Source organism: Mobula hypostoma, chromosome 6, assembly GCF_963921235.1.
Source record: "Mobula hypostoma chromosome 6, sMobHyp1.1, whole genome shotgun sequence".
Lineage (NCBI taxonomy): Eukaryota > Metazoa > Chordata > Chondrichthyes > Myliobatiformes > Myliobatidae > Mobula > Mobula hypostoma.
Genome location: NC_086102.1, coordinates 136,143,071 through 136,170,683, shown reverse-complemented (window position 1 = coordinate 136,170,683; position 27,613 = coordinate 136,143,071). Strand labels below are relative to the sequence as shown.

The window sequence follows — 27,613 nt, the reverse complement described above, 5'->3', positions numbered from 1 at the left end:
AAGTAGTTCTCTGGGTTTGCCGAAGCTGGTTATCTGGTCATCTTTCTGGAAGCTATTTTATTAACAATACAACAGTGACCATACTCCAGTACTTGATTGGTTTTAAAGAATGTTAGGGTATGCAGAAACCACAAATTGTGCATGGTAATTTGTTTATTTTTGCAGCTGAAGTAATAGTGATGGCACAGACTGAACATTGCCTCTATAACATGCTCCTTTATCAGATCTAACTATTCTAGAATTTGAAATAAAATTATAAATCTGATCCACAAGATAATTCTAATCCATTCTCATTTTGTCCACCAAACCTCCACCTTTTAATCTTTGGGAAAAGTGAAAAGTAAGATGGAAAACTTTGATGCCTTCTCTCATGTTTTTTTCTAGGGCTGAAAATGGCAAGTGAAGACATTTTTGACTGTGATTCTAGAATCTAAGATTCTAGAATTTTCTGCATTTTAGAATTGAGGAAAGCATCTCTCATTCATCTCAGCTCCAGAGAGCATGGTGACAATAAACCACCTATCCCAGGAATCAGTCTGGGGGACATCTGCTGCATTCCCTTAATCACAGATGTGAATTTACCTCGTAGACCACATCTGTGGACAATATTCCAGATGCAGAGCTCTTTTATTGCAGAAATATGTCTTTATTCTTGGCTTGAACATTCCTTCATTTTAATTTACATTCATTTATGTGCAAGGGCACTTTGAACAGCTTAACCTTCCAGTTTCCGCTCCCTTTTTATTTTCCTGCCAAAATTGATGATCCTGCCTTTCCACATTAGCTTGCATCTGTCCGGCCCTTGCTGTTACTCTTCACAGACCGAACAGCCACCCAACTTGACTATCCTGGATTCCCCTCATTTAGACTGTTGTACGAATTACGAACATTTTGGGACCCAGCTCTGAACCCTGCAATATACTATGGGTCTATTTTCCCTCTTCAACATTTACACATTTATTCCTGCTCTTTTGTTTATTAAGCAATTCTCAATCTGTGCCAATAAATTAAACCCAATAGTGCATGGTCTAATGTTTAATCTACTGAGTGGCTTTTCTGTTATCCATTCTGCTAGTTATAATCTCAGAAAACTCCAGCAGACATATCATTAACAAATCCATATGATTCTGCCCATTTTCCCACCCCCTTAATAATAGATGACAGAAATTGATCTGCTTATCTGTCTATTAATAAAATGTGCTTTATTAAAATTACCCTAGGATATGAATGTCGAGATCGGATGCAAAGCAAGTATGGAACCATCCCCTTCTGATAATGTGGAAGAATATGCATGCAATTTTAGCAGGGAGGCTTGGCACATATAATTTTCCTGCTAATCATTTTAATTAAAAGATGACTGTATTTACACTATAAAACTGCATTTCCGGGTACTTCAATAATTTGAAATAATTGGGATGCATTGGAAAAGCAACTAACTTAAAAACACAAAATATTCTGCAGATTAAAAACACAGATGTTGACAATAAAGATTTTGAGAGGGCATTTTTTTTCTATAAATGTACGTTTTTTTAAAGTTGGCATGACCTCTCAGAGGAACATACAACCTTTAGTCATTAACAGAAGTGTTTGAATCTATGCTGCTGCACTATTCCACCTTATGTTGTTGGCAGATACTAAATATCCTGAAGTGGGTTGATCATCATTACTGCCAGCTTAACGAGTGATGTCTGCATTTACTGCACTTGGAAACAATTATGAAGGTAATGCATTTCCTCAGCAGGCAATTTCCCACATGGATCATCTTGCTGGCACCTATCATTCCCAAAATTCTTGACCAGAGAGTGCTGAATTCCTTTCACCTGCTCTAAGCTACAAAACAAGCATGTTTCTGTACAAAGATCGGATGATTTTTGTGTACCAGCTAGTAGGAAATAGTGGAACTTGCAGTCAATAGTCATTGAGGGAAAGGCAGTTACTTTCTATCTCATCCAAAATATATCTTTCATCAACAAAGGTCCATTTGGTTTCTGTAGTGTTGAGATTAATGAATAACAACATAAATATAGTGGTTTAAGAAACTGTAGATGCTGTCCATTACTTGCAGTGTTAGCTGCATTTCATTCAACAGTGTATGAAATCATTATAGATCAGCAGTTCTCAACCCGGGGTTCACAGGCCCCTCTGCTAATGGCATAAAAAGAGGTAGGGAACCCCTGTAATTGATCCAAATAAAACTGTGGCTAAATCCAATCAGCTCTCGCTGCCTTTTAAAGTCAACCTGTTTCATTGGAGCAATTTTACACTGTAGTTATATGGATTTGAAGAGGCAGTGAACTGGAAAATAATAGTTGCTATCAGTTTGCCTAGCTGCTTTGATGAATTTTAGTTCAAGTTTGTCTGCTCTGTGAACTGGCTATGTGATCTCAGACTGATAAATGATGACTGTTAAACAGAGGAAAATCAGCACTATTTATCTGGTGACTTTGCCTCAGATCTCTGCTTTATCGGATACAACTCGTTCTGTCACCACTGAACAATGTGTGATTTATTTTGCTGCACAAGCAGTGTTGTGAATTTATCAATGTTTTTCCTCTCAGATGCAAGACTTTGCAATAAGTATCCCATTTGATCAAATTGTGACCATTCCTTGCTGTAGTCAAAGTCAAGTTATTCAAGGGGTTTTATTATTTACAATAAATGACCTCAATAAATCAGATCCTAACATTTGGGAAATAGTACAGTTAATTGTGCAGATAATGCCTCCTTTGTTCAGCCTTAATAAACACTGCCCATTTTCTAAGCTAAACTTCAGGGAAATAAAAGCGATGCCAAGTTACCCTATGCTATTATCTATCTGAATGACTAATTGACAGTGGTGAGCAGGTTATTAAATATTCTGACAAGTCTCCAGTGGAGAGTGCATGATCAAAACAGGTAGGTGCAATTAGCACGTATTTAACATGTCAAGAATGCTGCAATAATCATAGTTCATTGCAGCCCATGTGACCAATGATGAAGTGAATCATGTTCAGAACCAGGTTTACTGTCGCTGACATATGTTGTGAAATTTGTTGTCTTGCGGCAGCAACACAGTGCAATATGTAAAAAAAGTTACTGTAGGTTGCAGTAAGAAATATAAAAATAACTAGAGCAGGAAAAGAGTAAACTACCGAGGTAGTGTTCACGGATCTTTCAAAAGTCTGCAGGTGTAGACGAAGAAGCTGTTCTAAAATGCTGAATGTGGGTCTTCAGGCTCCTATATCTCCTCCCAATGGTAGTATTAAGAAGAGGGCATGTCCTACATGGGTGGCCTCCCTTAATGAGGAATGCCACTTTATTGAAGTGCCACCTTTTGAAGATGTCCTCAATGATGAGAAGTCCTGTGCTGATGATGGAATTGGCTGAATGTGGCTTTTAATGCTCTGCAGCTTTTGTTGATGCTGTGCATTGGAGACTCCATTACCAGGTGATGATCCAACCAGTCAAAGTGCTTTCCACGGTACATCTGTTGAAATTTGCATGAGACTTTGGTGACATACCAAATCTCCTCAAACTCTCAATGAGGTGTAGCTGCTGCCCTTAACTCCAAGTGGAGTCATCGGGACGCCATCATGACGGTGTTTTTTTTAGCGGGCTTTCTTATTTTTACGAGGCTGAGTTGCTACCCAGCACGGATGGAAAGCGTGCAAGGGAACTGGCTGGATTCGGACTCGGGAGCCTTTGCTCTGAAGTCCGGCGCTGATGCCACTACGCCACCACGCCACCAGCGGGTCTTAGCTACTGACATGTTTTCTCTTTAATATCGTCAGTGTGTTGGTCCCAGAATAGATCTTCAGAGATGTTGACACCCAGGAACTTGAAGCTGCTCACCCTTCCACTGCTGACACCTCAATGAGGACTGGAGTGTGTTCCCTCAACATCCCCTTCCTGCAGTTCACAATCACTTCCTTGGCCTTACTGATGTTGAGTATAAAGTTGTTATGACAACCACTCAACTAGCCAATCTATCTCACTCCTGTGTGTCTCCTTGTCACCATCCAAGATTCTGCAACAACAGTAGCAAATTTACAGATGGCGTTTGAGTTGTTGAATCGCGCATCCTTGAGGTGCACCTGTGTTGATGGTCAGCGAGGAGGAGATATTATTTCCAATCTGCACTGACTGCGCTGAGTCATGAATTGGAAGCTGCCTACAAAGATTCGATAATCTGTGTGTTGTGAACGTCACCCTTTCAGTTTGTATTGTCATCAGAGCTAACTTACAAAAGCTGCTGTTTGCATTGGGGTTGATAATCAGACTGATGACTGGTGGAGACATTTTTAAGATTATTGGAATCTTTGGATTGCTTCGAGTTGGTGAACTGGGCTGTGTTCAAAGACTAGTTAGGATCTGAATAAATATTCCATGGTTGTCATGAACTTTATAAAAATGAGTGTGCCTCCACAGAATTATTCAGAGTCTTCCCCGATCAAAAGACCTGGATGAAACAATCTGCTGAAGGACCTGATCAGTGACATTTAGGTCTGCCGACCAAGTAAAATACAAGAAGTCCAGGTATGTTCTCAGGAAAGCCAAACTTGAATCACTGAAGGATGCTGGACAGCTGTGGCTGTGCTTGACTACCATCAGCTTCTACAAAGTGAAAGTAAGCACCATAGAAACAACAAGGCTTCACTCACAGATGAGCTCAAAGTCTCTTATGCTCACTTTGACTGTCAAAACATGAAGACACCTTCATAATCTCCAACAGCCCCCACTGACCCTGTGATATCGGTCTCTGAGGCCGATGTGATAGCATCCTTTAGGAAGGTGAACCCAAATGCACGGAAATCATTTGGCCCAGACTGGGTACCTGGGTGAGTAGAAAAAACTTGTGCCGATCATCTTGCTGGAGTGTTTGCTGATATCTTTAACCTCTTCCTTTGGTAGTCTGAGTTACCCACCTGCTAAAAGCAGGCTTAAGTTATACCAGTGCCCAAGAAGAATGTGCTAACCTACCTCAACGAATATTATTCAGTAATACTTACTGTACATCACTATGATGAAGTACTTTGAGAAAATGGTGATGAAACATACGAACTCCTGCGTGAGAAGTGACTTGGTTCCACTCTAATTTACCTACAGTCACAACAGGTCAACAGTAAATGCCAAAGCAACACCCATAAAATGCTGGAGGAAATCAGCAGGCCGCGCAGCATCAATAGAAAAGAGTAAACAGTTGATGACCTTTCATCAAGACTCTTTTCCATAGATGCTGCCTGGCCTGCTGAGATCGTCCAGCATTTTGTGTGTATTGCTTTGGATCTCCAGCATCTGCAGAGTTTCTCGTTTTGGTGGAACAGTGGATGCCATTTCACTGGCTTTTTAACTCAACAGGTGTTCCTGGAACATTTGGACAGTGAGGATAAATACATCAGGATGCTCTTTATTGGCTGTGGCTCAGCATTCAATACAATCATCCCCTCAAAACTAATCAATAAGCTTCAAGACTTTGGCCTCAATACCTCTTTGTTGAATCTCTTTGGGGATCCTCAATTTCCCCACTTATAAACTGCAGTCAGTTCAGATTGGCAACAATATCTCCTCAGCTGTGTGCTTAGTCCCTGCTCTGCTCACTTCATATGCATGACTCTGTGGCTAAGCACATCTCCAATGCCATATTCAAGTTTGTTGACAACACCATAGTTGTTGGCTGAATCAAAGGTGGTGACATATCTACATGTAAGAGGGAGATTGAAAAACTGGCTGAGTGGTTCCACAACAATCTTTCACTCAATGTAAACAAGACCAAGGAGCTGATTATTGACTTCAGCAGGAGGAAAAAGAGGCCCATGAGACAGTCCTCGTCAGGGATCAGAGATGGAGAGAGTCAGTAACTTTAAGTTCCTTGGTGAGGATCTGTCCTGGGTCCAGCATGTAAGTGCCATTACAAAGAAAGCACAACAGTGGCTCTACTTTCTTGGAAGCTTACAAAGATTCAGCACGACGGCTAAAAACTTCAACAAACTTCTATAGAAGTGTAGTGGAATATATATTGACTGGTTGAATCATGGCCTGGTATTGAAACACCAATACCTTTGAACAGAAAAGCCTACAAAAAGTAGCAGATGAGGCCCAGTCCATCATGGGTAAAGACCTCTCCACCGTTGAGCACATCTACATGAAACGTTGCTGCCAAAAGCACCATCCGTCATCAAGGACCCCCACCATCCAGGCAATGCTCTCTTCTTGCTGTAGCCATCAGAAACAGAAGGTACAGAAGCCTCAGGACCCATACCTTCAGGTTCAGGAACAGTTATTACCCCTCAACCATCAAACTCTTGAACTAGTGGGAATAACTTCACTCATCTTCACTCACCTTCAGGTCACTCTGAACCTCCTTCCTGCCAGAGGGCACAAGCCCAACTCCTCCAGTCTCGAATCCAGGCAATATCCTGGTTGTGTAATTAGGAAAGAAAATGTGGTTGGGAATGATTGTGAAATATACTTAATATGCCAACGAGGTAGAGGGTGACAACCTTTTGTGCACTAATAGCAAAAGATGTGTGCACGCACACACCCTTAGAGGGAACACTGATTCAATATTACAGATTAGTTCTAATTGTAAAGTCAGAGAAAATTCTTAATACTAATTTACCATACATTCTATGTATCAGTCACAGCTAGACAGATTGGTGAAGAAGGATTTTGTCACACTCGCCTTCATAAATCAGTGTAGTGAGTATAGAAGATGGAACATTATGTTACAATTGTACCATATGTTGGTTAGACCACATTTGGAATATTTCACTCTGCCACAGGAAAGATACCATTAAGCTGGAAAGAGTGCAGAGGAGATTATGAGGATTGAGGGCCTGAGTTATGGAGCAGGTTGGGACTTTTCCCTCTTGGAGCGTGGGAAAATGAAGGGTGATCTGACAGAGATGCATACAGTCACGAGGGGCGTAGATCAGATGGATGCACACCTCTTTTCTTGAGGGGTGAGAAATCAAGAACTAGAATGCACATGAGAGGGGAGAGATTTAATAGGAATAGGAAGGGGAACTTTTTCACTCAGCAGGTGCTCCATCTATGGAATACACTAGCAGAGGAAGCAGCTGAGGCAGGTTTTGTACAGGTACATGGATCAGAGTTAGAGGGATATGGACCAAACACTGGCAAATGGGACTAGCTTGGATGGCTATCTTGATTAGCACAGATCGATTGAACAGAAGGACCTCCATGACACTATGTGGAATCTGTCTCCAAGCTGTAGGAAGCAGAGCAGGCAGGCAGTTCTGGATAAAAACAGGGTTCTTATTTTGCACTGACACAAACAAAATGATTGATTTTGAATGACTATAACAGTGAAATTTCAAAGACAATGAAAACAAAGAACTTGATTGGGTATAGCTGCAGGATTGCTAGACTGATGCAGAATAACCAGGGAAATAGAACAAACTGCAAAAACCTGAAATGAGGAGTCTCAGGTGACAGGCAAGATTAATAACAAAATGGCAGCATATAACTCACAAGAAGCGTTTGTACATCCGTGCATTCACAGGTCCTAGCTCTCACAATGCCAACAGTGATATCTTCAAAAACAGGGAAGCAGTTTGCATGGGATAGTCTTGCAATTAATAACGAAACATTAATTGCACAACCAGGATATTGCCTGGATTCGAGACTGGAGGAGCTGGGCTTGTGCCCTCTGGCAGGAAGGAGGTTCAGAGTGACCTGAAGGTGGTTTATGAAATTATCAGAGATATTGGATAGATAATTTGAATCTCTTACACATGGCAATGTTATCAAAAATATGAGGAAGTAGGTTTAAGGTCATCATCATCAGGTGCTATGCCCAGTTTGAGCTTTGACTGCCATGGCCCACACGCTCCTGTTTCGGGTCAAGTGGATCAATTCATTGGTATTCATTTCCAATTCTCTGGCTGCTGTCTCCATCATCATTTGTCTGTCTTCCTCTTGCTTTCTTCCCTTCAATCTTTCCCATAAAACTCCTCTTTCCTAATCACATGTCCAATGAAGTTACGTTGCGTTTTCATGATCTCATACATTATTTCTCTTTTTGTGCTTACTCTGTTCATGACATCCTCGTTAGATATTCATTTCATCCATGATATTCTTTGCATCCTCCTCAAAAAGCGCATCTCTGCTGCTTCAATTCGTTTCCTCATGTTACTAGATATTGTCCAACATTCTGAGCCATATAACATAACTGGATAAACGTAACATTTCAGTACTCTGAGGCGGGTTGTCATGCTGAGTTTAGTATTGGTCAGTATACTCTTCATTCCCGTAAAGTATCTTTTGCCATCCCTATTCTTCTTTTGATGTCCATGTCGCACCTGCCATCTGATGTCACCCAGCTTCCTAAGTAGCAAAAGTTCTGTACTTGTTTTATGTCTTCCCCGTTTATTCTCAGCCTTCAGATAGGATTCTCCTTCTTTTTGGATATCACCATACATTCTGTCTTTTTGCAATTGATAGATAGACCCATTTTTGCACTTTCTTCAACAATTATATCAATTAAGTTTTGTAGTTCTTCCTCCGTACTTGCAATTAACACAGTGTCATCTGCATATCTGAAATTATTGATGTTTTCACCGCCAACTTTGATTTCCAAGATGTCTGTTATTTTTTGTAATATTGTTTCACTGTACCCATTAAACAAATCAGGGGAGAAAACACACCCTTGTCTAACGCCTGTCTTGATTTTCGTAAACTGACTCACTTCTCCATCTATTCTTACAGCGGCAGTTTGATCCCAGACAGATTTCTGATTTAGAAACTCAGTGACTCAATGCAAAACATATCCAGGTTCCAGACTGTAATAGTGACCATAACCCAGTAATATGTTATGTAAAAGTAAAACTTAAAAAAACTAAAGGTTTAAGGTAAGAGGAAGAAATTTTGAAGGGGATTTGAGGGGAATTTTTTTTTTGCACAGAGATAGGTTGATATCTTTAACACACTTGCAGAAGAGGTGGTGAAATCAGACACAATTGTTACATTTAAGAGACATTTAGACAGACTCTAAAATAAGCTAGTTTCAGAAGGATATGGCCCTAGTGCCAGAATAACGTAGGCAGGCCAAAAAGCTTGGCATGGACATGTTAGGCTGAATTGTCGACCTACTTCTCTTTTAAAGGTTCTGTGGGACTTTTCGTGTTCATCTGGGAGAGCAGATAGAGCAACAAATCAAATACTTAAGGAAGCTCGTGGTTGAGTGAGATGCACGTGAATTTCTGTCTCAGCTGAAAGGGCTCTTGAGGGCCCTGAATGGTGGTGAGGGAGGAGCTGTAGGGACAGAAAGGTCAGAGGAGATGCTCAAGCAGACAGAGCTCTGGTTTGGTGTCACAGCTGAGATGTGGCACCTTACCTGCTTAACTTCCTCAGCATAGAAGTTAAAGAAACGGCTTCATTTTGTGTATTTAATTCCTGGCACTTGAAGCAACAGACTTCTAAAGTCAAGGTGTTAGAGTTGCCCTTGATTCACAGTGAGTACCTTTGAAGTCCACATTTAATCTATCTGCTTAATCGATTTGCGATTCTTGCGATCACATAATATTCCATGAAATGTGTGGAATGGAGGAATATCAGGAGTGCTTCACTGGGCACTGAACAGGGAACGAGCAATAAAGTGGGGCTCCTGTGGATTGCTAGTACAGACTCAGTGGGTTCAATGTCCTTGTGTGTGTGGTCAGACTAGAATTCTGTGGACACTAAGGAAAGCACCATAGCTGGTGATGAGGAAGGAATAAGTATCAGGTTTATTAATTCCTGGGATTGCTCAATCAATCTACTTCAATTGCACCAGTGGTGTAAACCTCGCATTCCGGCGTTGTTCAGTTGTGTGAAACTCTGAATGTTGCAACTTCATTTTCTTTCCAATCACCTTCCCTCATTGTAATTACTGGTACCTCCACGTGCTGTCCCTTCACCTTCAAATGTTGTAGTGCTTTAGGGAGCGGTTTTGTTCTTACAAAAACAACTGATACCTTGTTCAAAGCAATAAAATCCAAAGAATATCCATTTCATTGATTTTATTGAAACTCAAATTTTGAGTTGGTACATGGTAATCTATACAGTACGTACTTTGAAAATAAATTTGCTTTGAATTTCAGTAGGTGACTGTAGTGTTTGTGAATGTGCGTGATTTTGAAAAGCATTCAATGTGAATGGCTCAAGAAATATAAAAAATTGTCTTGTGGTAAATATCTTGTTAGCCAAGCCCAGGCACCAAAAAGTAGGTACTAAATGAGAAATTAATCTCATTGCACAATTCATAGGGGTGACTTCTAGTGCAGGAAAACTGGAGCTGAAGCTCACAGGCATTGAATTACATATATGGAACATTAACATCATCTCTTACCATAGAGATACCATTTCTTAATTCATATGTTTTGGACTTGTCCACATCTTGAAAAATATTGGAAGGAAGTTTTTCAAACTACTACTTTACTTTTCAAAGTCAATTTTAAGCCTAATCCTCTGACAGCCCTATTCGGTACAGTATTGTTGCAGGGCAAGGTATTAAGTTGAAGACATCAGATTTACGTATTTTGGCCTTTAGCTCTCTTATAGCTAGGAGGGCGCTTTTGTTTAAATGGAAGGATGTTTCTCCTCCTACTCCTGCTCAATGGTTATGCGATGTTATGTCATGCTTAGATTTAGAGAAGATTCGCTGTTCAATTTCTGAATCTTGTCAAGACTTTCAAACACTGTAGGGACCCTTTCTGAATTATTTTAAAAACTTGCAAAACCCTCAATTTGTTGTTTAAATTTAGATGTTGGCCATTATTAATTTTTATTATATGAGAAGGTATTTTACCTTTTTTTCTCCTTAATAAACAGCTTCGGTCTTGGTAGGGGTTAGACTTTTTTTTGTAATAAATTAGTATATTTCAATATAACTGACTAACCTACATGAATATGGGGTAATAAGATTGTTATTATAAATAGATATAATGTAATTGGTAGTTGTTTTTTTCAACCTTTGTATATACTTTCTTGTACTCTGTATTCTTCTATGTACAAATGTTTGTAGAAACTAATAAAAATGTTGAAAGGGAGATACCATTTCTGATTTTGCTATAACTTGATTTCCTGGGCTTCTTTCCCTGGTGTTTGATAGAGTAATGTTGGGAAAACAAAGATCTGGATTAGTTCTACCTAAATGAGTCCTAGATTAAAGAACCTCAGCTACTCAAGTATTTTGAGATTCGGAGGTTTTCAAAGCAAGATAGATTCTGAGAAGATTTGACATCGATCTACTGGATAGTTATAAATTCACTCAATATTCCTGTTAAAAGATTATTCTCATTTGTGATTTTGGAACAGAAGGCATGTTTAGGCGATCTAAGCATGGAAATAGAATGAATACCAGGTGGTTAATTTCATAGAAAATTGAGAGCTTAATACATGGTTTACAGATGGTGGCTGATGACTTCTGATTTGTGAGAGGGAGGTGGCACAGAGATTGCAAGATGTAGATAACAATAGCATTGATCATATGATGTTAGATTTACCTCAGTCGTGAGGAGGTAGGACGGGACTTCTCTGGGTACTTATTCCCTTAATCCCACTTTTCCACTCCAGAAACTGAAGACTAAAATCTACATTGACAGTTCAGCGCAGTGATAAGCATGTGCTGCACTGTCAGAGGTTCCAGCAATGAAGAAGTAAACTGTGGTATCTGAAATGACTATATAGGAGTCTGTGGTGCTGTTTTGAAGATGAGCAGGGGTTTTGTTCCTATTGCTTTGTTTACTTTCCCAAACAACTTTGACAAAGCTAGTTCATTACTCATTCCTGCACATTGCTGCTTTCAAGTGCTGCACATTCTCTACGTTACAGCTGGCCACATTCTCAAAAATAGTTCTCTATTGACTGTAAGGTTCTTTGGGATTTCTGGGTGTTATGGAGGGCGCTGCCTAATTGCAAGGCTATTTTTATTACTTCAGAGTTTTGTTCCCTCTTGTCACTCCCAAGGTGGAACAGAGTAAGTGATGATAATCTGTTCTTTCAGCATGGATGAAGGTTGAAGGAACCAGCTGGAGTTTACCTCCCAGGCAAGTTCATCTGTCTTTATCTCATTGTGAGTTGACGAATTCTTCTTTTTGTTTCCAGGCCTTGTTGAAGATGGACTGCCAGGGTCTGGTTGCCAGGCTCATTCAGGATTTTGTGTTGCTCACTACTGCTGTCGAGGTGGCCTCAAGGTGGAGAGAGCTAGCCGAGAAATTGGCCAGAGTTTCCAAGCAACAGATGGATGCTTATGAAGCTCCTCACAGGGACAAGAATGGAGTGATTGAAAATGAGGTAAGGTTATTCAGCTTGGCAGGTTTAGAGAATCAGTACTCACATCTGGATTCTGTAGCAGAGCATTTATCCATCCACTCTCAAAGAGCCACTTTGAGTGTACTGTATTTGATCATGCTGCATATATATTTTTACAAATCTTACAACATCATACTTGGTTTTACAGAATGATGGTAATGCACACAAAATGCTGGAGGAACTCAGCAGGCCGGGCAGCATCTATGTAACTATGCTACATCAACAACTGCATTGGTGCTGCTTCCTGCACCCGTGCTGAGCTCAGCGACTTCTTCAACTTTGCTTCCAACTTCCAACCTGCCCTCAAATTTATCTCATCCATTTCTGACACCTCTCTCCCCTTTCTCGATCTCTCTGTCTATCTCTGGAGACCATTTACCCACTGATATATTTTATAAGCCCACTGATTCTCACAGCTACCTGGGCTATACCTCTTCCCACCCTGTCACTTGTAAAAATGTCATCACTGTCTCTCAATTCCTCCGTCCCTGCCTCATCTGCTCTCCAGTTGAGACTTTTCATTCTAGACCTAATGAGATGTCCTCCTCCTTCAAGAAAAGAAGAGGGGTTTCCTTCCTCTACCATCAATGTGGCCCTTACTTGCATCTCTTCCATTTTATGCACATCTGCCCTCACCCCATCCACCTGCCACCCCACCAGCCTCCACGTCCAACACATAATTGCCGTAAATTCCGCCATCTCCATCAGGATCCCACCACTAAGCAGATCTCCCCCACCACCCCCAACTTTCTGCTTTCTACACTGACTCCCTTGCTTTAGTACTTATCTTTGCAAGCAGAACAAATGCCACACCTGCCCCTTCCCAACAGTCCTACCAGGTGAGGCGACACTTGACCTGTGAGTCTGTTGAGGTCATTTACTGTATTAGGTGTTCCCAGTGTAGCTTCCTGTATATCAGTGAGACCCAGTGTAGACTGGAGAACACTTTGCTGAGCACCTTTGCTCTGTCCTCCAAAAAACACCGGGATCTTACAGTGGCAACCCACTTTGATTCCACTATTCATTCCCATTCGCAGTCCACAACCTACCCTACAGCCACAGTGAGAGAACATTCAGGTTGGACGAGCAACATCTTATCTTCTGTCTGGATAGCCTCCAACCTCATGGCATGAACAGGATTTCTCAAAGTTCTGGTAATTGCCCCCCCCTTCACCATTCCCCATTCCCATTTCCGTCTGTCACCACATCTCCTTACCTGCCCAACACTTCCCCCTTCCCTTTCTTCCATAGCCTTCTGTCCTCTTCTGTCCGATTTCCCCCTTCTGCAGCCCTTTATCTCATTCACCAATCAACTTCCCAGGTTTTCTTCGCTCCTCCCCCTCTCCTGGTTTCACCTATCACTTACTACCTTATACTTCTTCCTCCCTTTCCTCCCATCTTCTTGCTCTGATTCTCATTTCTTTGATCCACTCCTCATGAAGGGCCTCTGCCCAAAATGTCAACTGTTTACTCTTTTCCAAGTTGCCGCCTGGCCTGCTGAGTTCCTCCAGTATTTTGTATGTGTTGCAGGTTTTCTCTTCTTTATTGAATGACTAATTAATTTGATTGATTATTTTTTCCAACTTAGTTATTAAATTGTCAATTTCTTCTCTCAATTTGTCTTATTGAATTTTGGAAAGATTATAATTGCTCTCCAGTATGTTAAGCTGTGGATCTTCTAAATCAGTGAATATTTTTGCCGTCTTAAAGACTCCTAATTTGTCATAGGTGATCGCACTTAATATAATGCTTCCATACCAAAGATTATCCAAGTATCAGCTTAAAGCACACAGAGGTGTTGAGAGGTGGGGCCCTAAGAGTGAAATTTACAGTCCAAAGAGAGAGTCATAGCTAACAAGACCTACCATTTTGCTAGGACAGGGCTGCTCAGTTCAAAATGGCATTCAAAGGTCCTTTTCTTTTAAAATGCCATCTGCACTTCATTGTTCTTCAAGGACCCCTGCCATCCAAGCCATGCTGTCTTCTTGCTGCTGCTGTTGAGAAGGCAGTACAGGAGCTTTAGGTCCCACACCACCGGATTTAGGAACAATAATTACCCTTCAACTATCAGGCACAATTTGTATTTGAACAGTTTGTCTTTTCCACATGGTTTGCTTGCTAGTCATTGCTTATCTGTAGTATTTCTTTGATTCTATTATATTTCTTTGTTCTGCCAGAAAATGAATCTCAGGGTAGTATATGGTGACTTATACTTTGATAATAAGTTTACTTTGAACTTTATAACATGCGCTACGAACACTGGTAAATAGAAATGTCTTAACTTCTATGCAGTCAAGAGCACACGAATTCTGTGTGCAATGCAGGCGAGTTAAATATTTATGGATCAGGGCAAAAGTTTTGATTTTTAAAAGTATGAAACAGCAATTGTTAGACATTCTATATTTTTGAAGTTTTCACCTACAACATTGGCTGTTTTTCTCCGCACAGATGCCACCTAACCTTCTAATTGTTTTTAGTGGCAAAAATGTGGATGATTGGAGATCAAAAGAAAGATTTAGAATAATTTAATGTTATACAGAAACCTAACATAAAAACCTATGTCAATATAACAGTAGATATTTTCCATCTCACCTTAACACAGTGATCATCTATTTGGAAAAAAACTGTTTAAAGTACAAATATGCTAGATGTGAACAACTGACACTGTGGTGTAAATAAGCCATCACCTGACACTCAGTTTTGCCAGGATTTCAATGTACTATGTAAAATCAGACTGTTTACATTAAACTTCCATGTGCTTGAGAGAAATTTTCATCATTCCATTAATTTTTAACTGAAGTCATATTTATACAATCATGTGGGCACGTTGCTTGTTCCCCAGTGGATTTAGTGTTTTGTGGAAAACAAGCATCTTTCTTCAGATTCTTTGTGAATATATCTGAGTTTTAGATAGTTTGATGTGGTTGAAGTGTTTATTCTGCATCAAGTGGGTACCCTAGAATAATTTGACAAACATTTAGATGGAAATGAAACAGCATCATAAATTCTCTGTAAGCTATCAAAAATTGAGATTTAATAACTCACTACAAAGGACTTCCTTTCTAATACTGCTACTGCCAAATTTCTCAGATTCTATTCCAGTTAAGATGACTATGCTGCCAGTCTGTATACAAATGTACATTCCCACAAGTGGTATTTATGGGCAAGTTATAGCTCGCCCATTTGTATTCAGTGCAGCAACCAACCGCAAGACGTAAAGAGCTGGGAATATCAAATTTCCATCCCTTCCCCCACCAATTCAGCAAAAAGAAACCTAAACTTATGACAGACACAATTTCAAAAAGAGTCCTCTATACAATTCTACTTGCAGTTTGTGAAAAGCTGAATTCAGTAAGTTAAGTTGGTAACAGCGCAAAAAAAATGTTAGAAATCTAGCCAGGATCAAACTTACCAAGACTAAAGGAAGTTTATCAGATCTCTTGCACAATGTCTCCAGAAATTGTTTCCCAGTGCGATCATGTTTGCTGTTGTGTGCTGGGGCAGCAGGCTGAGGGTAGCAGACACCAACAGAATCAACAAACTCATTCGTAAGGCCAGTGATGTTGTGCGGATGGAACTGGACTGTCTGACAGTGGTGTCTGAAAAGAGGATGCTGTCCAAGTTGCATGCCATCTTGGACAATGTCTCCCATCCACTACATAATGTACTGGTTGGGCACAGGAGTACATTCAGCCAGAGAATCATTCCACCGAGATGCAACACAGAGCGTCATAGGAAGTCATTCCTGCCTGTGGCCATCAAACTTTACAACTCCTCCCTTGGAGGGTCAGACACCCTGAGCCAATAGGCTGGTCCTGGACCTATTTCCTGGCATAATTTACATATTACTATTTAACTGTTTATGGTTTTATTACTATTTAATTATTTATGGTGCAACTATAACAAAAACCAATTCCCCCCGGGATCAATAAAGTATGACTATGACTATGACCAATCCCTGAAAGCCCTGGATCTGTTGGCCCTCCAGTGGCCATTCACATCTGCACTTTCAAAAATTGTGCTCTAGGAAGCTTTATCTAGTCAATCTGTCAGCATCTGCTAGCCTGAGTTGAACTTCAGAATGCATGTGCTGGCACGACAAGGCACAAGTCTCCTGCTAATTCCCGGGTCTCCCATCCTGTAGGTGCGGGTTAGCATCTCTCAAAATCATCACAGAGGCACCTGTCCAACTGCAAAGTTCGACTTACTCTGCTTGTTTTAAGGCCCACCTTCATTGTGAAAATGTTGGGCCACTGCCTCACCAGTTCACCATGGCTCTGCTCCTGGGAATATTTCCTGGAGTAATGCTTAAAAAGTAGAACAGCATCTGATGACTGATTGTAAACATAGAATGCTACGTGATGGGTCAAATGTAACAGATTCCCACATGTACGTCGTTTCTGTGGAGTCAGATGAGTACTCCTCCTGGCCTGGGATGACCCTTTCTCAGCTCTGCACTGTACACCACTGCATCCAGTGCTCCTGTACTGCAGTATCCTGAGGTTGTTCAGCTGATCAGACACCTTTTTTAAAGATTGTTTATTGATCTGTATAGTTAATCATGTGGATAGGCAGCGGCTTTTTCCCAGGGCTGAAATGGCTGACGTGAGGGGCATAGTTTTAAGGTGCTTGGAAGTAGGTACAAGGGGGATGTCTTTCACACAGAGAGTGGTGGGTACGTGGAATGCACTGCCAGCGAAGGTGGTGGAGGCGGATACAATAGGGTCTTTTAAGAGACTCTTAGACAGGTACATGGAATCTTGAAAAATAAAGGGCTATGTGGTAGAGAAATCATGGGCCAAAGGGCTTGTAATGTGCTGTAGATTCCTATGTTTCTGTTAATTTGTCACATGTACATCGATAAATGCAGTGCAATGTGTGGTTTGTGCCAAATCAAATCAGCGAGGGTCGTGCTGGGCAGCCTGCAAGTGTCGCCATGCCTCTGGCGCCAACATAACGTGCCCACAACTCACTAACCCTACACCCATACGTCTTAGGAATGTGGGAGGAAACTGGAGCACCTGGAGGAAACCCACATGGTTACAGGCAAAATATACAAACTCCTTAAAGGTAGTGGCCGGAATTGAACCCCGATTGGTGATCATTAGCACCAGTGATAATAGCATTATACTGGCTGCTATACTACTGAACCACCCTCTGTGCTACTGTGCTGTCCTCTGTCCTCTGTCCTCTTGTGTGGGATCTGACTTTGACTGAAACTGAGGCTTTTGCTGTCCATCTCCAATTGTCCCTGAGCTTGCTGGTTCACTTTCAGACACTTTATTGCTTTCCTTCCTTCTCTTTCCCTACACTGCCAGCCAGGCGGTCTGGTTTCAGATGATTGTCTTGAATTGTCGGTGATTCTCTCTAATCTCCAAATATGAAGGGATGTAGATCACAAAGCTTGCCCTCTGTAGGGATAGAGTGTTTTCAGTGTGTTCATGTGACAGTAGATAAATGTTGTGCACAAGGGAAGTTTTACCCAAGGACTGTGGATTTTCATGCAGTCTAGAATGTCAACAGCCTGTTTAACAGACACAGTCCATTACTCTGTGTGATGTAGCCACATTTGACCTTCAGCAATAACAATCAGAGCCGTTTACTAATCCTGGTAAACTGTTGAATGACTGAACTAGCATGAGGCCTACTTACAGGTGTTTCTTTGCTGCTGAACTGACCACGGAATCAGAGTCAGAAATCGGTTTATTATCACTGGTGTGTGTCATGAAATTTGTAACTTAGCAGCAGCAATGCAATACTTGATAATCCAGAAAAGAAAAAAACAATTTAAGTGAAACAATTACAGTAAGTATATTTGTGTATTTTAAATAGATTAAAAATGGTGCAAAAACAGAAATATTATATATTTTTAAAACAGTGAGATCGTGTTTATGGGTTCAATGTCCATTTAGGGATCGTATGGCAGAGGGGAAGAATCTGTTCCTGAATTACTGAGTTGTGTACCTTCAAGCTTCTGTACCTGCTTCTTGACGGTAACAAATGATAAAAGGCCATGTCCCAGGTGATGGGGGTCCTGAATAATGGGTGCTGCTTTTCTGAGGCATCGCTCCTTGAAAATGTCTTTGATACTACAGAGGCTAGTACCCAAGACAGAGCTGGCTAATTCTATAACATTCTGTGGATGCTTTAGTGCAGTAGCAGACAGTGATGCAGCCTGTCAGAGTATTCTCCATGGTACATCTATAGAAGTTTTCGGGTGTTTTAGGTGACAAACCAAATCTCTTCAAACTTTTAATGAAAAGTAGTTGCTGTCTTGCCTTTATAGCTGCGTCAATATGTTGGGACCAGGTTAGCTCTTGACACCCAGGACCTTGAAATTGCTCTCACTCTCCACTTCTGATCCCTATATGAGGATTGGTTTGTGTTCCCTCGTCTTACCTTTCCTGAAGTCCACAATCAGCTCTTTCATCTAAAGCAAATTCCTCGTCCTTAGCCCAAAGCAAATCCCTCAGGCACAACCGAAGTGTGCTGGTGTTTCCATTGTACTAAACGTCACAGCGTAACCTGACATGTGAATAACAGCTTGCTTAATGGTAGCCAGAGTTTATATCTGCTTCCATTCTGCCTTCTTTCCCAGTTCACAACTTGTCATTGGTAAACAGACCTGCTAATCAAAGGGACAGAAATTTGTCAAGTTTTACAGGATGTCCTAAAATAATCACGAATTGATGAATTATTATCGTGCATTGTTGCATCTGGCAAGGTCCCAGACTCAAGTTGAGGTAATCATTTTGACTCTAGTTGTAGTAGACCTGATTGCAAAACTCATATTGAACTTCTAAAATATCACTGTAATATTAGGACAGTTTGTTGTGGATTTAAGGTTACTGATAGTTTGCTGTTAATATGGGGAGGAGAGGTCTTTGGTTTGATTAATTCCAACAAATTTTAGTTCTAATTATAATTCTGGCCTCAAAGGCCTATTGCACCAATTGATGTCTAAGAAGCAAGAGTAGCCCATGTGGTCTCCAGTCTTGATGTACCTCTAAAATCATAAACATGAGATTCTGCAGATACTGGAAATCCAGAGGAACAAAGACAAAATACTGGAGGAGCTCAGCATGTCAGGCAGCATCTCTAAAGAGGAATGAACAGTTGAAATTTCGGGCTGAGACTCTTCATCAGGACTAGAAAGGAAGGGGAAGAAGCTAGATCAAGAATGGGGAGGGAGAGGAAGGGGTACAATGTTTCCTGTAAGATAGCAATGTGCTAGGTTACAGGTGCTTCTACGAGGCCAACCAGAGGTGGTGGTGTCTTTTTTATAAATATTTTTATGATCACGAAATCCTACTGGACATTAATAACTTAGTACTTGCTGGTCTACACCATCAGTAAGTTGCTCATTAGCAGAGAAACTGAAGGACTTGGACATGGTGCAGACCGTGCTGTTGCCTGCGTGAGAGAGGCATTGGAGTGGGTGCGTGAAGGAGGTGTGTAGTCTAACAGCAAGTGGTTGTCTTAGACACTTTTCTTGTAATCGCAGGACCCTGTTGGACATTGTTAATGTGGAATGCTGCAAGTCTGATTCACTGGCTTATTGGCAAACTTCAGGGGGTGGATAGTGGGGGAGCTGCATGGCCTCGGTGGTAGTGAGGACCAGGCTTCAAGCAGCGGCATTGCCTCTTTGCAGCCGGCCAGGAGAGCGGTGTCAGAGTCGGAGTGCTCCACTAGAGCGCCAGAGACCTTGTGGCACAGCATACACATTAGAGTTGGTGCTGCCTTCCACTGTTCACTTGGCAGAAGGCAAGATGTATTGTGTTTGATTGCTCACCGCTGCAACATTCATTGACTTGGGGACATAAGGTATATTTTTTGTGTGACTGTATTTTACTGCTGTCTTGTCTGTGCTGTATGTGCCTTCCGTGGTATATGACTGTTGATGCTTTTTACCTTGGCCCCAGAGTAATGCTGTTTCATTTGGCTGTATTCATGGATGTTTGTGAATGGTTGAATGACAATTAAACTTGAATTTGAACTTGAACAAGCTGGCAAGTGATACGTGAAGCCAAGTGAGGGGGAAGGTGGGTGACTGGGGGAGGGTGGATGAAATGAGAAGCTGTGAGGTGATAAGTGGAAAAGTTGTTTGTATTTCCTCTGTAAAATCCATTCCTTTCTGGTCAGGAGACTTCATGACCCATTTTTAAAATAAGTTGGTTATTTCACAAGATCTTTGCCCAATGATCCAATCAGAAATTTTTTAAAAATCATTAAATAAATTCAGATATCATCCTGGTTGTACCTTTCTGTATGGAGCTTCTAAATTGGTAAAAGGAAGTGAGATTGTTGCAAAGACAACTGAATGGAAATGCCCTTTGCTATCTGAGAAACTATAGTGCTTTAAAAGCCCAAAGTATCATTAAAAAAAAGTAGTAGCTCTAATTGGTTTGTATCCTTCCAGGCTATGTGGAAACCAGCCTATGACTTCCTACTGACATGGAGTGCACAAGTTGGAGACAGCTACAGAGACGTGATTCAAGAACTGCACATGGGGCTGGACAAGATGAAGCATCCCATCACAAAACGCTGGAAACACTTGACAGGAACCCTCATCCTGGTCCACACTCTTGATATCCTCAGAGCAGCAGCCTTCAGTCCTCCTGATCCAGACGACGTTGCTAATTGAACTGTTCTTTCTCTCGCCCCTTCAGTGAAGACTCAGTGACAGCAGAAAGTAAGTTCAAGTCACTTGGCCTAATTTCTCATTAGTGCCAGACGGAATTACCCAGCTTTGCAACGCTGGGGCTTCCTGTGTTGCAAAGAACATCAATTGTCAGTTTTATGGCACAGTGTTCAAACTGTTACCATGAAAGGCAAAACTCAGTCTGGCTCCTAAAACTTTTTTAAAAAGAGCCAATGAATGTTGGAAGTAAAGTCTGAGAGCTTGTTTTGCACAAAGTCAATCATGTTATATATGGGAAGTGGATAAATCCTCCAGTGAGTTGTAATACAGCTCTCCCCCGATGACCATCCCCCAACACCCTCCCCACTAACAAAGTGGTTTGACTCATAAAGAACTTTTCATCGTGCAATAATTCGTGCAGCTGGAGATATGGTAAACTCTTAACTTTTCATGGCTGATACCTGCTGTCTTGGATGGTGAGAAGTCAGAAGCTACTCCAAAGCCTTCAAATAAAAATGCAGTAAATCTGGAGCAAAACAAACCACACTAGTTCTGCCAAGTTGCGACATACAAATCATTCTTCCAATGGCCATTGTTGTCAGACAGAAGAACGTGGGTGCATGAGAGGTTTATTTTCCCATTTTAAATAACTTGGTTATTTGACAAATTCCTTCCCAATGACCCAGTCAAAAAGTTATTAGATGTTATTAGCTTCTGCAGGTCTATATTTGAAAGACAGTTTCCAAATGTGTTCCCCACATTCATTGCTAATCAAATGTTCACTAACTGGGGGCGACCTGTAGTCAAAACTCTAATGAAGTTGCATTAATGGTTTTGAACTTGTAACAATTGTGCTATGGTGTAAGAAAGCTAATCTTTTTAAATGTGTCAAAGGACTGAGCAATGTTCTAGAATTGATCTTCAGTCCACTTCCCAAGAAACTTCTTGAATGTAGTTTTTAAGCTTTGTAAATATAGCAGAAGCCCTAACTACCTCAGGTACGTCTAACTTTGTACTTCACCTGCGTTAAAAATGACAGCCCAGCTTTTAAACATATTAACTCACCCCCTCTCCCCCCTGCCCCTAAGGCAATAGAAGTGTTTTTCACTGTCGTTATATCATTCCAAGTGTTTGCCTTAAAGCTGTACTTTGGAGAGCTGCAAAGAGAAAATTGGACATGTTGAAACATGTTTGCACTTTGAGCTGGGAAACTGGCCCCAGTTACTGCATGTTTCAACACTGACAAACCACATGCAGTGATTATTAACAATCAAACCAAATCCATTCTGTAATGCCATCCAGATATTCAGTAATTTCCAATCTAAGGCGATGATTTTTAAGTAAACCAGCATTGGGCTAATGTGAGATGATTGAAAATGCAGATGGTCAGTAGGAGGGGTAGCAGGAAAACAAAGCAGCACAATATGAAAGGTTTTGTACTGCAGGTATATAACAGTGTAGGGTCCAAGTCTGTGCATTTTATGGACAGTGGCTGTCTATCCCATGCAGTTCCTCTTGCAATACAACTGGTACTGGATTCCAGAAGCAACCAGGTTTCATTTTATCAACAAATAATCCTGGAAATCATAACGTGTACCTATATTCCTTGGTGATCCTTGTCACAGGTAATGTGTATTGTAATGCATTATTTTCTCAAAGCGTGATCTGCTTGACTAGTACACTTCACTTTCCTTTCAATGACCCATTCATTTTTGCGAAGAGTTGAAATTTCTTTTCTGGAAGGTGAATTTGCTTAACTTTTGATTAAGGACATTCAAGTCACAGATCACTTGGAATTATTTGTCTGCAGTACTGATGGTCAACCATGTGATTTTTATCTTTGCTGAAGAGTTTAGATTAGTTACTTTAGCCATTTCACTTAAAGCATTTAAAGATTGCATTGACTGATGCCAGCAGAGTTGTTAATAATGAATGATTGAAGAAACACCCAGTGCTTTACACCACGTTGAAACAATGGAATCAAAAACTCATTTTCCTGTTTGTTGCTCCTAATTGTTGACCGCCCGTTTGTTGTGCAAATACATTAATGGGATAACTGGTATTTCTCGGGCAAGGGTCAATGAGGTGCCTTGGGTGCCCAGTTTCAGTTACGTGATTGCTCATTTCAGTAATGCTAGCCATACAATATTCAGAGCTGCAATACCTCCTGTGATTGCTACATTTCTGAGGGACTCTGCTAGACTTGAGAAAAAAAGTATGACAACATATGTAGACTTAATTATGGTTTGTCGGTGATCCAAATCTTTTCTCTTGTTTTGCTTGGGATTACAGATTGCATTTGCATTCATATACACACTAACGTTACATGCGTTGCTCCTTTTTTATTTTGGAATACATATTGTGTTTCTTGGAATTAAATTCATTTATTCACTGGCACCCATTTAATCTAAATTGACCTGAGGTGAATTCATGTTGAGCTGAATCATTGTGGGGGCATCAGTGACTTCTTGAGTTCTGTGGAATGGAAAACTGATAGCCCTTAAACTGAATCTGTAGTAAGTCTGTTAAAAGCTATTGGTTATTGTTCTGAGTTATAAACTGTGTCATATCATCTCTTATCTCAAATTGTTGCAGAACTCTATTTGAGAATCTGCTCAGGGTCACTTTGTATCGTGATCCAGAACAAATGACACCCTTCTTGAACTGATTGGTTACACTTATAGCTTGAACATTTCAAGCTGCTTAAGCTTTTTCTAGGGTATAAGATTAAATTTAGCTTAATGTTTCAGCTTCATGTGCTTTGTTTTAATTTGCTAAGAAAACCAAATTTCTCTTTCAAGTGTTGATACTGAATGTGTTGCAGATCAAACTCTGTGGCCAAAGCATTCTAAAATTGAAGATTTGTAAAGACAATTTGTATATTCAGTATGTACTGTTATGTTTTATTTAAATAGCACATAACAGACTCTTCACATTACATGGTAATTTCATAAGGAGAAAATGTGATTGCCTTCTTCAACTCCTCTCCCTCGCATCCAAGTATGACATTGTGTGCAGAAACATGCCTTGAATCTCCTTATATATTGGACTGCACTTCGTTACTGGGTAAAACACTTCAGTGTCTGTTACTCTGAATTAATGTTTTATCCTATGATATATTTGAAAAATTCTTTCTAATTAAATTGTGTCTTCTTGTCACTTTGTAAACATCATAAAATTATTTTATTTTCTAATTTCATTTCTAAATACAGTTATTTTGTTCTGCCTTGTTTAAACCCACCAATTACAGTTAGCTGACTTTTGAATTATTTTGTAAATATACCAGAAGAGTAGGCTTAAAATGCATTAAATGTGTAGTGTCATTTCTCAAACCTGTACATAATGTTCATTTGGCAGTATTGTTCTAGGTCAGTTAGTGGAACGTATTGAATGCATCTCCCCTCCTGCCCCTTCAAAATCATCCTTCTCCTCTACTCAATAGAGTGAGTTGTTTCCATTCTGAAATATATTTCCCTGCAGGTTGTAAATTAATGTAAATATGCTGTCTTTGTTCTGTTTTGGTCAATATGTATAGAATTGTTCTGCTTTCGTGCTACAGATGGTGTGCAGTATTTAAAGCTGCATCAGTGTGCGTGTCCAGTCTGTGATGATTCTCTTGTGTATTTCAGGCAGAATGTTGTCCAAGAGAAATGGCCAGAGTTCATTTTATCAAGTCAGTCCTGAATGCCATAATCTTGAAATTTGTACCCCACTCACCCACAAGTTGCAGGGTAGCCTGACCTGATTTGCTGACTTCTGCAGGAGTGTTTTCATTTGCACACCATATTTCCTCGAGTGGATTGTGATGATGTAACACTAATGGTAGTCTCTGGGCTTGCAACAACTTAGACCCAGCAACTTAATCCTTTGTTAGTTATCTTGAGCAGTATTCTTCTTAAGTGTGCACGTACATGGGCATCTTTGTAGATTAATGCTTCTTTTCATCTACAACTTTCCCCAAATTTAAAGTACACAGCAATTTCAAACAAAAATATTAGCCCTGCTGCACTTCAGAGAATAGCTTTATCAGTCGGGGTGGCAAGGCGTCTTTGAGGGTGAAAGGGTGAGTCCTCAGTTTCATGCAGTAGAACTTAAAGATGTGTCAGTTGGCAGCCAATGATCTGATGAACTTACTTGAACCTGTAATGCCTTTTCATTTCTCACTGTCCCTTGTTGCATCCTTTATTCAATCCTAAATTCCTAATGTGTACTTAAAACAATATCCTTTTCTATTTTTCTTAACTCCCTTCAGAAAAATAAGTCAGCAAGCTAATCTGGAACTTGTACATTGTCTGCCATGAGCTCAAGCTCTCAAGCTTGCTTCTCACCTGATTCCTGACTCTGGAACACCGCGTGCACACAATGTTATGTTAATTGCTATTGTAGGCTGCTGGTTAAAGATGCAGATTGCCTTATTTCTGTGATTTTGTAAACCACTGTGCTTTCCATATCTGTATTTATAAGAAAATGATTTCTAGTTATATTGACACCCTTTGGCTGATTTTAAACATAATTTTTCAATAAAAACTGTTTCTTACTGCGTTCCCTGTGCCTCATTATTACACGTACCTCTCATACACATTGCACACACCATGGGCAACACAGTAGAGTAGCATTTAGAATAATGCTTTACTGTGCCAACTGTAAGATCAGGGTTTAATTCCCACAGCTGTCTGTAAGGTGTTTGTACCGTTTGTACATTCTCTCTTGGCTGCATGGGTTTCCTCCAGCTGCTCTAGTTTTCTCTCATATTCCAAAGACATACACGTTAGCATCCCATGTTGGTACCAGAAGCGTGGTGACATGTGCAGGCTGTCCTCCAGAACTTCCTTGGACTATGTTGGTTGCTGATGCAAATGGCACATTTCACTAACTTCCAATGTACATGTGACAAATAAAGTTAGTCTTGATCTTTAATCAATGTGCACTACCGTGAGATGGTGTTTGTCATTGCCTCATTCAGAGAAGTTCTGAGAACAAAATTCCTGGAAGGTACGTTGCCTCCCAGGTCTCAGGGTCTGGGACAGCTCAGATTGAGCCTTCAGCTCTCTTATGTGGGAGAGTAAACAGCCAGAGGTGTGGTCCATATAGGTACCAATGACAGGAAGTGTAACAAAGTTCTCAAAGGGATTTCAGGAAGTTAGGTGTTAATTTGAAGGGCAGCACCTCAGGGTAGTGATCTCAAGATTGCTAGAATAGGAAGAAATAGGTCAGAAATAGGAAGAATATACAGTTTAACATACGGCTAAGGAGTTGGCGTAGGAAGGAGGGCATAATGTTTTTGGATCATTGAGCTCTCTTCCAGGTAAGAAGGGACAGTAGAGAAGAGACAGTTTTCACCTGAACTGGAGGAGGTCTGATATTCTCACAAGAAGGTTTGGTTGTGCTGCACAGTGGGGTTTAAACTAGAGCTGCAGGGGGATGGGAACCGGAGTGCCAGAACTGTTAATGGGCAGCTTGTAGATACGGATATTGGTAGAACATTGGACAAAGTCAGGAATCAAAAGGCTGAGCGTGGTGTGATTAGTGCTCTGAGCTGCATATATTTCAATGCAAGAAGTATCGTAGGAAAGGCGGATGAGCTCAGCATGGATCAACACCTTGAATTATAATATTGTAGCCATTAGTGAGACTTGGTTGCAGGCGGGACAAGACTGGCAGCTCAATATTCCAGGGTTCCGTTGCTTTAGACATGACAGAGCAGGAGGGATTAAAGGGGAGGGATGGCATTACCAGCCAGGGAAAATGTTACGGCAGTGCTTAGTCATGACAGACTGGAGAACTTGTCCAGTGAGTCATTATGGGTGGAACTCAGAATTAAGAAAGGGGGGTAATGGAGTAATATTACAGACCATCCAACAGTCCAAGGGATTTCAGAGGAGCAAGTTCGTAGAGAGATCGCAGACTGTTGCAAGAAACATAATGTTATAGTAAGTGATAGTAACTTTCCACATATTGGCTGGGAATCCCATAACTGTAAAAGGACTAGATGGGATAGAGTTTGTCAAATGTGTTCAAGAAAGTTTCCTTATTCAGTACATGAAGTCCCAGCAACAGTGTGTGTGATACTTGATCTACTATTAGAGAATAAGACAGGGCAGGTGACAGAAGTTTGTGTAGGGGAAAACTTTGCATTTAATGATCACGATACCATTAGTTTCAAAGTAAGTTTGCAAAAGGATAGGTCTGGTCTGTGTGTTAACATTCTAAATTGGAGAAAGGTCAATTTTGATGGTATCAGAAATGACCTGGCAAGTGCGGATTGGGACAAGTTGTTTTCTGCAAAGTTGTACTTGGTAACTGGGAGGCCTTAAAAAGTGAAATTTAGAGAGTACAAAGCTTGTATGTACCTGTCAGAATAAAAGGTAAAGATAACAAGTGTAGGGAACCTTGGTCATCAGGAGATATTGAGGCCCTGGTTAAAATGGGGAAAAAGTGCAGAGCAGGTATGAACAAATGAGGAGTTTATGGAGTATAAGAAATACAAGAGAACACTAAAGAAAGAAATCAGGAGGTCTAAAAGAAGACATGAGGTTGCCCTAGCAGACAAGATGAAGGAGAATCCTAAGGGATTCTACAGATATGTTGAAGAGCAAAAGGGATTATGAAGGACAAATCTGGAAGATCAGAATGGTAATCCTGTGTGGAGCCAAAAGAGATCGGGGAGATTCTAAATTT

At 40.7% G+C, this 27,613-nt stretch overlaps 1 protein-coding gene across 2 annotated transcripts in view; it reads left to right on the top strand.

The window, feature by feature from the left end:
• LOC134348430 (SH3 domain-binding protein 4-like) overlaps positions 1-25,471 on the top strand; it is an 83,065-nt gene extending 57,594 nt beyond the window's left edge. For both annotated transcript variants that reach the window (XM_063051797.1, XM_063051798.1), the window contains exons 4-5: positions 12,088-12,276; positions 20,714-25,471. In XM_063051797.1, the coding sequence (XP_062907867.1) occupies positions 12,088-12,276; positions 20,714-20,938 (414 nt within the window). In that variant the 3' untranslated portion in view covers positions 20,939-25,471. The remainder of the gene's footprint in view (positions 1-12,087; positions 12,277-20,713) is intronic.
• Positions 25,472-27,613: the final 2,142 nt, after the last annotated feature.